Raw genomic sequence first — 12529 nt, 5'->3', positions numbered from 1 at the left:
GTGGACATAAATGTTCAACTTGTTGGGTAAATACCAAAGAGTATGGTTGCTGGATGGTACCTCATGGGATTTTGTTAGAATTCATAAAAGTGATGTGTTTAGCATAGTGCCTGGCACTTAGTAAATGTTCAGTAAATGATTCTCAAAGTGGGATCCCTGGGTGGCTCAGCAGTTTGGCACCTGCCTTTGGCCCAGGGCGTGATCCTGGAGTCCCGGGATCAAGTCCCACATCGGGCTCCCTGCATGGAGCCTGCTTCTCCCTCTGCCTGTGTCTCTGCCTCTCTCTCTCTCTCTCTCTCTCTCTCTGTCTTTCATGAATAAATAAATAAATAAAATCTTTTTTAAAAATGGTTCTCAAAGTCAGCCTTGCTTCTAATATTTACAGGGCCCAAGGCAAAATTACAAATGCAGATCCACATACCATATTTCTAAATATTTAATATTTTGAAGTTTTATAGCTTTGTCCATGGCTGGGCTCATGTTTCTACCCAGATCACCTGAGCTGGAGATGAAAGGAGCTGTACTCATCATCCCTGCAGGCTGCAAGCCTGAGCAGAGCCTGTGTCTGTTGGGCAGGGCAGGGCATAAGCTGGGCCCAGGACCAGCTCCTGGGTGGTGACTGAACCTGCCTAAAACCCACAAGAGACTGACCCACTTCAGCTCTTCAGGGAGTTGGGACAGCTAGGTTCTTCTCCCACAGGCCTCTTTCTCCTGATTCAGGTGCCTCCAAGACTATACCTTCTGAGTAGAGAGGTAAGAGGGAACACAGTTATCTGGTTATCTGGGGAGCTTGGTCTCTGAGACACCTGCTTTGAGTGATTTAGGGTCGCCAACTTGAAGAAATATCAGCCCCTTTTTCTGGTTTCCCAAGAAAAGGCTTGCCTTTCTCCGCCACCATACTCTCCATCCCCCTCACCGCACAACAAACCTGACTCTACAAGGGGATAGAGAGCAAAGCCCAGTTCAGCACACATGTCCCTGTTGCATAATTCTCATTAGCTCAAACTGTTAACAGAATTTTCCAGAAACTTCCTTATTAAACGAAAAAGAAAAAAAGCAAATGTCTTTGTGTTTTGGTGTTTGTGGTATGCAGGGCCCCTCAGGTGGAAAAAAAAAATCAGACAAAATCAGACATCATTTTGCAGCATGAGCATCTTCAGAAATATTTTGAGCTAAGAAGTGACACAAGAGAGCAGAACTCTTTGGACCCAGAGTATAATTGGGTAGGAAAGAAGATAGACCCAAGTTTAATGTCCAAAAGTGGTGTGTGTTCTAGAAGTTTCTCTGGCATGCTATCGGCTGCCAGTCTTGGTCTTTGCTGTCCACCATTCCTTCCCCTGGCAATCCTAAAACCAGTTCATGAGAGCTGGTTTAAGATTTCATTACTGTTGAACAACTATTTTCAATTGTGTTTTTTTTAAGTTATAATTATAAATCTTCCCTGGGTTATTTAGGGGGAAAAAATTGTGTGGAGAAAATGGTCTTTCAAGAAAGAGTCACCACTGCAATATGGCCATCCACGTTTTAAAACACAGATTTTACTGAAGTCTTTTGGGGTCACTCACATGTTTTGAGAGGCTTCACTTGTTTGTCCTTCTGATCCATAATTTAAAAGCATAACTTAAACCAAAACAGCAGTCCATACTAAGATTCAAAACAGAAGGATATCCCGCTTCAAGATTTCAAACAGAGTTCATGTAAAGCAAACCCACTGGATCTGTTTTCAAACTGTGTTTCCTCCTTCCAGGGGTCCTTTATAACTAAATTAAAATAAAGGTCTATTTTCTCCTTCTTCCCTCCTTCTCTTCTTTTTTCTTTCTTTCTTTTTGATGACCCTTCATTATTCCTTCTAGCCTATAGATTCTTCACATCATTGTGGCCCCTTCTTCTAACTCAACTCTCCTTTATTTCTCATAAAGAAAAGAGCCTTTCTCTGTTGGGTAGAGATTACTCTTAGCTAACCACTACCCCTCTTGGAGACTGGGTGGAGTAGAATACCAATCACAATGGAGTAATAAATCATTGTCATTAAAAAGAAAGACATTTTGTCTTCGAATAAAGTCACATCATGTTTGGAAAGTTAGACACACCAAATTCAGGAAATGCAAAATACATGTGGACTTCCAAATGAATGAAATTGTACATACTAACCTATTTGGGTTTTTTTCTGGTTAAAATATGAGTTTGGCTTTTAAAATGTATCTTTTACTAATCATGAAATGAATTCCTATTATTAAGTATCTTAATAAATCATATTCTCACAATTTTAGTGTTCAGAATTCACATGGATATTTGCATTTAGGTTTTTAAAAATATTGAGGAGACTGTTTGGGAACTGACATAATAAAAGCATGTGAATAAAGAAATATAATTTGGATGGAAATCAGACATAACAGAGGAAGGTTTACATTTTTCCCGTATTCCCATCTTCCAAGTTACTCAAGTCAACTTTATTTAAGTCCTTCTCAATTGAGCTTTACTGTTATTTCTCATGAGTTTGTTTATAATTTTCATTTTTCTCTGACTCCCATTGAGTAATAAGCTCCTTTAGGCTTCTGGACAGCTGGAGAAAGAGCTTAAAGTAATAGAAACCAAGTGCTGCCAAGAACACTTGTTGTCTAAGTAGCAGAAGTATTAAAAATATAGCCAATGTATGTACTCAGATGCTTCAGTATGGCTTCAGAAACACTGGATACCACGATGTGCCAGCAACAGAGGATACAATTAGGATGATAATAAGGCTGTTATGCTGAAGGAGTTTCTATTCTATTGGCAATTGTTACATTCATAAAAAATTCCAGTTGATTATGCTCTATTAACACGCAGATCTGCATAGAGTGTTCTTGGGACACATATAAAGTCCAGGGGACTCTAGGAAAGCTTCCTAAAAGAGATGAGGCCTGAACTGAGTCTTGATGAAAGAGTGTGAATTACCCATGTGAAGAAAGTTGGAGGAGTGTGGTATGAACAAGTATAGGCTAAGACACAGAGGGTAACACAGTAGATTGTATGCCGGGAACTCCTGAGGTCTCAATGCAGGACAGTGGTGTTCATCAATAGGGATGAGATGTGCCACAAGTAATTTGTCACTAGTAATATTTATCAAAATTTGCAAATACTTTTTCCTGTAAGTTAGCATGGTATCTTAGTTGAGGTTCTTTTGTTTATAAGTAGTATATAAATCAATTTTAGATTACATTAAGCTAAAATGGTGAATTTATGGTTAAGCTAAATGGTGAAAGAAATTAGGGTATCTCATGATCTCCAAAGTGAAAATAGCTGGGCCTGGAAAGAGAGCAGAAACCCAGCCATCCATTCTCACGTTCTACCACAGACCTTCTGCTGCCATCTTGTAAGGCAGTTTCAAGGTAAACTCCTTGCTCTATTGACTTGTAGGTGGCTCCCACTAGGATCTAATGAGAGCTAAGTACAAAAGTAGGTCAGAGCACAATCTCTGGTTTCTGCCTGTTGAGGAGAAGGATGAAAACAGAAGAGTGAAATGCCAGAAATTATGCCCACCAAATGATCCACTGTAAAGTTTCAGACACCACAGTGTGGGAACTGGGAGGTCACTGAGAAACCCCAAAAGAAAACACATATGAGGTCGTTTTTAACCAAAGCTGCCGTCGAGATACAAAGTGGCAGTGCAAGGACATGAGTCCTCCTCACCCACATGCCTCATGGGTAGTGGTTAGCCTTGGTAAACCCTAACCACAGAGTGCATGGCACCCGCAGAGTAGTAATATGCTGAGTGGACCGAACAAAGAATACATCACAAAGTCAGTGTTTGGGCACCAGGTAGATATGCAAGTTCCTTAGGAGAATACAGGGCCTAGTTTATGCACTTGATAATTTTAAATCCACCTTTCTAAGTGCTCCATGAACATGAATTCATTTAGTCTTCCAATAATCTTAAGAGGTAGAAACTATTAATATGCTCTTTTTTTCAAATAGGGAAACTGAGGCACTGAAAGGTTAAGTAACTTCCTCAAGGTCCTACAACTAATGGAGAGTGGAGCTGTGAGTAGAACCCAGACAGTCTGGTCCTTGTGGGTAGCTGGGGACCCCAGCTGCCTGGTCAGTTAACCCCCACATTCTTCTTTCCACAGCATTCTCCCCCATAGGTTGTAAGAATGAGTTCCTAAACGATCTCAGAAGCAGATGGGTATTTAAGTGAACAGGAAACCAAAAAGTAAGCCAATTTCAAAGAAGAAAACACTAACACAATGATTTTAGAATCTTTTTTTTTTTTGCCTGCACCAACTAACTTTGAATCCAGCCGATGTAAGTGGAATTGCTCTGTTTGAAGCAAGGGGCACAGAAGCTACACAGGCTTCGACTGCTCTGTGCCCTCCACTCTGATATCAGGCAGCTTAAAGGACTAAGGGATCCAGTGAAGAGTCCTGTCCTACATCAACCACTGGTTGAAAAGAAAACTGGGAATGCTGGAACCGATTCACCTGTCTTCGTTCTGTGACTTGGCATCAAATGTTAGAGTTTAAAAAAAAAAAAAAAAGAATAGTCGTTTGCACCCTTTTAATTAGAAACTCAGGCAGTTTGGTCATTAAAACTCCTTATAATGAAGTATCTCTGGTTTTTGTTTTGTATCTCTATCCATTTAATATAGGATCAATGACCTTACTGAGCACAGAATAGCTGAGAGGAAAAATAAGACTAATGGGGGAAAAGCAAAATTGAGGGATCTGTGGTAACTGAGAATATTGAAAAAGCTCTCCTGTGTACAGATTCTGAAGCAAGTGTCTCTGACTTTGAAAATGAATGGCTTAGGGGAATCCGTGGGTTTGGTGTCTGACTTCGGCCCAGGGCGTGATCCTGGAGACCCGGGATGGGGTCTTGCGTCGGGCTCCCTGCGTGGAGCCTGCTTCTCCCTCTGCCTGTGTCTCTGCCTCTCTCTCTCTCTCTTTCTGTGTGTGTGTGTGTGTGTGTCTTTCATGAATAAATAAATAAATAAATAAATAAATCTTTTTAAAAAAAAAGAAGAAAGAAAATGAATGGCTTAGAGAGTGGTTTTCTGTTTATTTATTTTCCTTACTTTTCCCCTTCCTGTTCCTCAAAAGGACAGGAATTCAGGATATTTATTCTTGCTCAGTAATGTTTTTTTTTTTTTTTTCTAAACATTATCTAAGCAGTCCAAAGTCTCCATGGGAGGAATCGCCACACTTGCAGGGCTACTTGGGCATGCCCTTTTTGTACCTGGAGACCAGGTCACCTAAACTGGTAATTTCCAAAATATTTCCTTCAAGGAAGCCTGAACCAAATGTCAGAGATTCCCTTGGCACTTTAAATCTACATAACTGCTGCCAGCATTCCTACCAAGATGTTGGCTTCTCTTGGCCATTTAAGCTCACATATTTCACTTCATTAGTATAAGCAGGATCCACTCCTTCTTCAGGTTCCTCTCAAAGACATACTATGGGCTTCTTTCTTCTAGGAATATTGCAGGTGCTGGGCTGGGGTAGGTTACACCAGAATACTATGAAACCAGGCAATTCCAGGATTGAACTGGATCCCTTGACTTATTAGCAGCTCTTCTTTGGGAAGGTCTGTAAATGCTCATTGCTCAGATTCCTCTTTTGTAAGTTGTGGATTAAGTAATACCTATACTGAGCTCTATAATACCTATACTGAGCTCTACTGAACCTTAGCAAAAGAGATCAGTCCATTCCTATGCAAAGTCTTCTAGAGCATAGAAAAAAGATAACCACTCAATGAATTGTATGAGGCTAGTATAACTTTGTTTTAAAATTATAAGCCAATCTTACTAATGAAATAAATAAGACGAAGCAGTCTTATGAAGATAAGACTTGGGAAGATAAGATGAATGAAGATGAGATGAATATGAAGATAAGACAAATAATCCCAAATAAAATATTATCAAATCAAAACCAATGATGTTTTAAAAAATACATCAATCCAGGTGCCTGGGTGGCTCAGTGATTGAGCGTCTTCCTTTGGTTTAGGTCATGATCCCGGAGTCCTGGGATCAAGTTCCACATCAGGTTCCCTGCTGCTTCTGCTTCTGCCTGTGTCTCAGCCCCTCTCTCTGTGTCTCTCATGAAAAATAAATAAAATCTTTAAAAAATATACATCAATCCTAGGAATTAAAGGATGCTCTTGGACCATCAGAAAAATATCATGGCTACATGCAATGGATTGAATGCATACAATTTGCTCTATTCCCTCCTGAAATCCCACCAAAATACCAGTAAAGAAATAAATGAGGTATACACATGTGCAAGGACAAAGAGGAGGGAAGAAGACCTCAGCAGATAAGAGATGTCAGTGCTTTTTAGGAGGCAAAACGGATTAAGGAAGGGCACTGACTCAACCGAATAGGCAAAGTGAACACCTAAATGCCTATGGAGGGAATTGTCAATGAGAAATACAGGATTCATACCTCAGAATTCCTGAAAGGCTCACAAGTTAGTCTCTAGGTTCTTAGAAGGTGGAGAGAAGGAGGAATGGGCTAAAAGCAGCAAGGTGATGGGTAATGAATGAATGGAGAAGATGGTCCTGGAAGTTCTGCTCTCCCTTCCAGCAAGACACGAAAGGTTTCTTTGCTGGCGTGATCAAACCAGAGGGAGCTCCAGACTCCAGAGTACCAGAGAGGTCTGAGGAGTGACCATTTCCTAGGAAGGAAGGAGGGAAGGAGAAAAAGAAGGAAGCAGAGAAGAAGGAAGAAGAAAGGGAGGGAGGGAAATATTTATGGTGTGCCAGGCTCTGTTCTAAATAATTAGTATATATTAATTCATTTGACCTTCATAACAGCCCAGTAAATTGGCAAATAGATATACAGAAATAGCTAAGACCATTTCTTAAAAAGAACACAAAAACAGGACTCTCTCTACCAAATACTAAAAAGTGATAATAATTTAACAGTATATATGAATGTGAAAATGGGCATTTTAGGCTAATGAAACAGAATAATATAGAAATTGGCCCTCACATGTAAGAAAGAAAGATAGGATAAAAATGACATTTCCAACCAGAAGGGGGGAAATACCCCAAACAATTCAATAAGTAGTATTGGGACAATTGACTATATACACACTTGGAAGACATAAGTTCCAGATGAGTTAAGGACAGATCTAATAATAAAAACATGTTATAAACCTGGACTCTAAGTAAGACCTTCTGATATAAGACTTGCGTGGCAACATGCTGAATGGGTGACTTATAACATATTATTTAGGTTTCTGATATAGTGTGGTTCTTGCTTTCAATCAATAGAATGAAGATGATCATAGTAGAATTATTATGAAGTTTACTCTGATTTGGCAGAGGGTAAATCTAGTTTGTTACATTAAACTTTGCGGTCTAGTAGTTGCATCCAATTCTGCATACCTCTGTCCTCTGGAGGTATTGAAATTTTATTTTTCCTGCTGCTATTAACAACACATTTCAGTCTAATATGCAGACAGTCCCCCTATGTTAACGCCTGTATCTCAGCACCTCTAAAAGTGACAAGAAAATCTTCTCCTTTGACAAGTTCCTAACCTAAAGCATGACTCTTTGTGAATGTATGATTATAAATGCCTATTCAAGGGACACCTGGGTGGCTCAGTTGGTTAAGTGTCTGCCTCCAGCTCAGGTCATGATCCCAGGGTCCTGAGATCAAGCCCTGCATGGGGGGGGGGGGGGGCGGGGGCGGGCAGGTGTCCCTGCTCAGCAGGGAGTCTGCTTCTCCTTCTACCCCTCTCCTTGCTTGTGATTCTCTCTCTCTCTCTCTCTCTCTCTCTCTCTCTCTCATGCTTTCTCTCTCAAATAAATAAAATCTTTAGGGATCCCTGGGTGGCGCAGCGGTTTGGCGCCTGCCTTTGGCCCAGGGCGCGATCCTGGAGACCCGGGATCGAATCCCACGTCAGGCTCCCGGTGCATGGAGCCTGCTTCTCCCTCTGCCTGTGTCTCTGCCTCTCTCTCTCTCTCTCTGTATGACTATCATAAATAAATAAAATTTAAAAAAATAAATAAATAAATAAATAAATAAAATCTTTAAAATAAATAAATAAATGTTCATTCAAAAACAGCAAGAGATCTGTGAATTCTGGATGTTCTTTGACTTTCTCCTTTTGAGATCAGTTCCCATTAAGAATTTTTTTGCACTTATCTAATTGTTGGACATCCCTTCCACCCTGTTGCCATAAAGAGTGAATGCTTTACCAAGAGGAAGTGAAAACATTTTAAGGTCATTTTTCTCCTCTCTCAAGCAGTAAGGTAAAAAGACAAACAGCTGCTTCATTGGAACAACGATTCTATTGGTTATTTGGCTGCTTTTTCCCTTCCCAGATGACCAATTCTATGACCGAGTAACTATGCCTCGATAGAGACTCCGTTGCAAGTGACAGAATCCAATTCAAACCAACCCAGGAACATTCCTAAGGGGAGACCCTGGCTTCAGTAGCTAGAAAGTCCAAGGCTGGATTCGGCTTCAGGCGTAGCTGGTTACCTAGCAAGGCCTGGCCCCACCTGATCCTTAGGGAATGAACGACATCCGCCCGCCCCACACAGCTCCACCCAACCTCCAGGAAGGAGTCAGAGCCTTGTTGCTGGAATAAGAGAGGAAAATCCTAAGCTAAGAAAGCCACAGCAGTGACCTAAGGTGTTTTCTGGTTCAGCACATACTTCACAGGGTGCCTGCACCATCATCTTCTCCCTAAGGTTATTGCTAGAAGGGACTGCAACATGACCGCATTCTTGCTTGGTCTCCGAGCCACTGTCTGTAGGGTTTGTGTGTCCGTCCCTTTGCCCTGTCTCTGCAGTGAGGCCAGAAAACTAGTTGCCTGCTTTCTGTCTCCTGTTCTGTCTCCATGTTATTTTGTTGTGATGTGTGCTATGTGACAATCCATTTTGGGGTGTGTGTGTGTGTGTGTGTGTGTGTGCGATTTAATTAGGACAGGATGATGTATGATATAAAAACATCACAAAAGTGCATATGCAAAAAAAAAAGAAAAGTGAATACTCATGATCTCTAATGAAAGGGGTATAAAAAGTCTCTTAGACGTATTCCTGGGACTGCAAGAGTTTCTTGAAGCTTCTTCAATCCTGCCTGAAGGCCTAAGTGCCATAGTGCTTGATCTGTGAACTGTTAGAATCACCCTCAACCTCAGAGGACGGTCTGGACCTGTGTTGGCAGGAGTAGAGGAGGCCTCAAATCTCTTGGGGAATCACCATCTGATTGCTGGCGGAGGACTGGGGCTTGTTGGCCTAGCACACAAATGCGTGGTCCACTTCTGGGGGCCCCCAGGGGAGCCCCCTCCACCCAGGGAGGTCCCAGAGTAGGACTGCCTGCCCCAATTCAATCTGCCTTGGGGTAGGTTCAGGCACCTCCCATCACTTCTGTGTTCCTAAATTAGGTTTGTTCGTTTTCTCTCCACTCCTTTAACATCCCCCCACCGCAGTGTCTCCCCTCCCCTCAAGCCATTAGAATGCTTTGTCTCCAGCACAGTAGCAGGCGAGTGGCTCTCGGTAACCAGGGGCAACCAGGAATCTGTACCAGCTATTTGTGCCGTATTTGTCAGGCGCAATCCAGCCGCAAGCTGGGTAGATGGGGGAAAATGTGCTGTAAAGGTTTTCTGGTACAGTGAAATATTATCTTTTCTTTTTTTTAGAACGACCAGTCCATGGGCGAGATGCAGATAATTGGAGGCCATGATCTTTCAACACTGGCTGGAAAGGTTTGTAAATGTAACTCTGCTCGGTCTGCACTGATGTCATGGGGAAATCAATGACCTTCATTTCAGGTCAGCTCTTGCAATGCATTTCAGACACTCTCCCGGGTTTGCTAATTCATGCAAATGGATGTGTGAATCCTTTTAATGATTTCTTCCTTATAAAACACTCCTTTTATAATGCTTCCAAGACCTGAGTCCGACCAGATCTTTCGTCTCCAACCTTCCTTCCAATCTCATTTCAGACAACAGTTCATTACAAAATCCCTTGGCACTCCTGCTCTCTTCCTTTTCTCCTCTAGCAGGTTCTTCTTGAAAAGGAAGCTTTTTCCTTTATGTGTCTGCTTTTTTTTTAATTGGCTCTCATCTATGCCTCAGCACCTGGGCACTGTAGTAAGACATTTAAACAGGGTTGTCGAAATATCTAAAATTTAAGGAGGGAATAAAAAAAGGATTTCTTGAGAGCACAGTTTTCAACCTTATGCCTTTTTCACTCTCATGCAAAAGAACATAATACACTAGCTCATGGGGCAGACAACTCCACTTTCAACATGGAGTTCCAAGCCTGCCAATGCCTAATAATTACGTGAAAATCTGTTTGGATTGTGACATAAATGTATCCCGTGGAAGGAAGAGTTGTTTCATGAAGCACATGGCCATTGTGGAAATGGGACTTGAGATTCAAATTTTGCTGTGAATGCAAGCAACAGCTCTCCAGACTTATCTTGTATTCATTATCCTTGAACAACTTCAGCTGTCTGAGTCAAATGGATCAGTTTCTTCCGCAAGTTTAATCTCTCACATTTGTGGCTGTTATTGTTATGCAGTGTCCGGATGGGGAGAAGGAATAGCAGGCACATGTATTAAAAATCTGTGTAATAACATTAGGAAAACTACAGAGTCACAAGGGCTCTAACTATACAAACCAGCTTCCTTCCCTCTACCCTGAAGATAGCATAGTAGCCATCCAAGTGTGCCATTGCTATCTAGACAGAAATTATGTTCCACAAAAACTGGAATTATCTTGCTTATGTTAATGCATCTCTGGACCACCATTTGAAGACGTCAGTGCATGAAAAAACAACCTTGGGGCACCTGGATTGCCCTGTCTGTGGAGCCTCAGACTTTTGATCTCCACTCAGGTCTTGATATCATGGTTGTGAGTTTGAGCGCTGCAAAAAAATAAAAAATAAAAATAACATCCTAGAAAGCTAAAATACTCTAAAGCAATTTCCAAAAATTCACAACTTTTAACAACCCTGAAATGGCCTTTAAAGGATAAGTCATTTGGGGCCTTAACAGGTGTATGACACAAGAGAAAAACCATACAGTGTGTGGTACAAACCTCTTGCTGTGGGCTATTACCAGCAGAACTGTTAGAGTGGCAATTCTAAGAATCCTAAATGAATGCCAAGAAGAAGGTTGCACCCAAAATTGGGTTTCTCTCCTACTTTCTAAAATCATCCTCAATTTCATTTTATTTTTTTTATTTTATTTAAATTAAATTTGCTAGCAATAGTATAACACCCAATGCTCGTCTCATCATGTGTTCTATCTCATTTTAAAGTGATCTCCCTCTTATGTAAGTACTGGATATTCCCTTTCCTTAAGACGTAGAGAAGAGGATGGGGAAAGGGTATTTCTAGGGTATCACTAGGGGCCGAGTGATAGGAGAGGTCATAGTGCTGTGCCTCAGTATCCCCTCCTAGAATTACTACAAAGACACTCTCCCTTCATGAGAAAGTAGAGATCATGGGAGGTGAGATGGGAGAGATGGAAAATGAGCTGGCAGTAAGCACAAGCAGGAATCAACTTCAGTTTTTTCTCGAATGACAAATGATTCTTCCAGGTTACCAGTTGCTGTTCCGTGGTATCTTTACACTTGCATTTATGGGTGCGTAGATGGATTTCTATATATATCTAAATGTGTGCTGAGTAACCCCTTGAGCTTAGAATGGGTAAATATTTCTAAGATGAATCAACATTGATTAGCCAGGTTCTCAATTGTCGCAACAGCTTAGGTTTAAAGATGCGTTTTTATGTAGTTCAGGGTACCTGGGCTCACATCAGAGGGGAGTGTTTCATTATTCAGTGCTCTCAAATGTGTCTTAAATCTGCCCACTTCTCACCATCTTCGCAGTAATCACCCAAGCCTAGACTTTTGCAGTAGCAAGATGTGGTCTAGGGCATAGGTTAATGAACTTTTTAGGGAAGGGCTGGGTGGTAAATGTTTTTAGATTTTGTGGACTACACAGTCTCTGTTGCAACTGCTTAACTCCACTATCATAGCATGAAACCAGGAAGCAGCTATAGAAAAAATGTAAACAAAGGGACATGGATCATGTTTCAATAAAATTTTATTTAGAAAAATAGGCAGCAGGCCAGATTTTTCCGATGGGCCATAGTTTGCTGACCTTTGGTCTAGGAAGCAGCAAGGTCAGCCCCACCTACAAACTAATTAGAAATGCAATATCTCAGATCCCACCCCAGATCTTCTGAGTTAAGTCTTCCTTTTAACAAGATCCCTAGATGATTCCTACGCATATGCAAATTTAAGAAGCACTGGTCTTCTAGGGCCAGACCACTACTATCCCTCCTCTGGGATGTTATGGTAGCCTAACTAGTCTCCTTGAACTTCTGCCTTCATTTAACTCTTGCTACCCTCCAAACTATCCTCCAAGAAACAAAAGCCAAAGGGATCTTCTTAAAATACAAATTGGATCGCCTCACTTGCCTACTGAAAACCTTTCAGCGCCCTCTCAATTAGGGCTGTCAGACTTAGCAAAAAAAGAGAGAGAGAGAATAGGATGCCAAGTTGAATTTGAATTTCAAATAAATAA

General features: G+C 41.2%; 1 protein-coding gene across 3 annotated transcripts in view; it reads left to right on the top strand.

Moving 5' to 3' along the window:
* Positions 1-12529, top strand: part of PRTFDC1 (phosphoribosyl transferase domain containing 1) — a 93767-nt gene that overhangs the window by 65821 nt on the left and 15417 nt on the right. For all 3 annotated transcript variants that reach the window (XM_041768077.1, XM_041768076.1, XM_041768075.1), the window contains exon 4: positions 9630-9695. In XM_041768077.1, coding sequence (XP_041624011.1) covers positions 9630-9695 — 66 coding nt within the window. The remainder of the gene's footprint in view (positions 1-9629; positions 9696-12529) is intronic.

Source organism: Vulpes lagopus, chromosome 8, assembly GCF_018345385.1.
Source record: "Vulpes lagopus strain Blue_001 chromosome 8, ASM1834538v1, whole genome shotgun sequence".
Lineage (NCBI taxonomy): Eukaryota > Metazoa > Chordata > Mammalia > Carnivora > Canidae > Vulpes > Vulpes lagopus.
The sequence above is the reverse complement of the archived record's forward strand: the minus strand, read 5'-3'. Positions and strand labels throughout refer to the sequence as shown.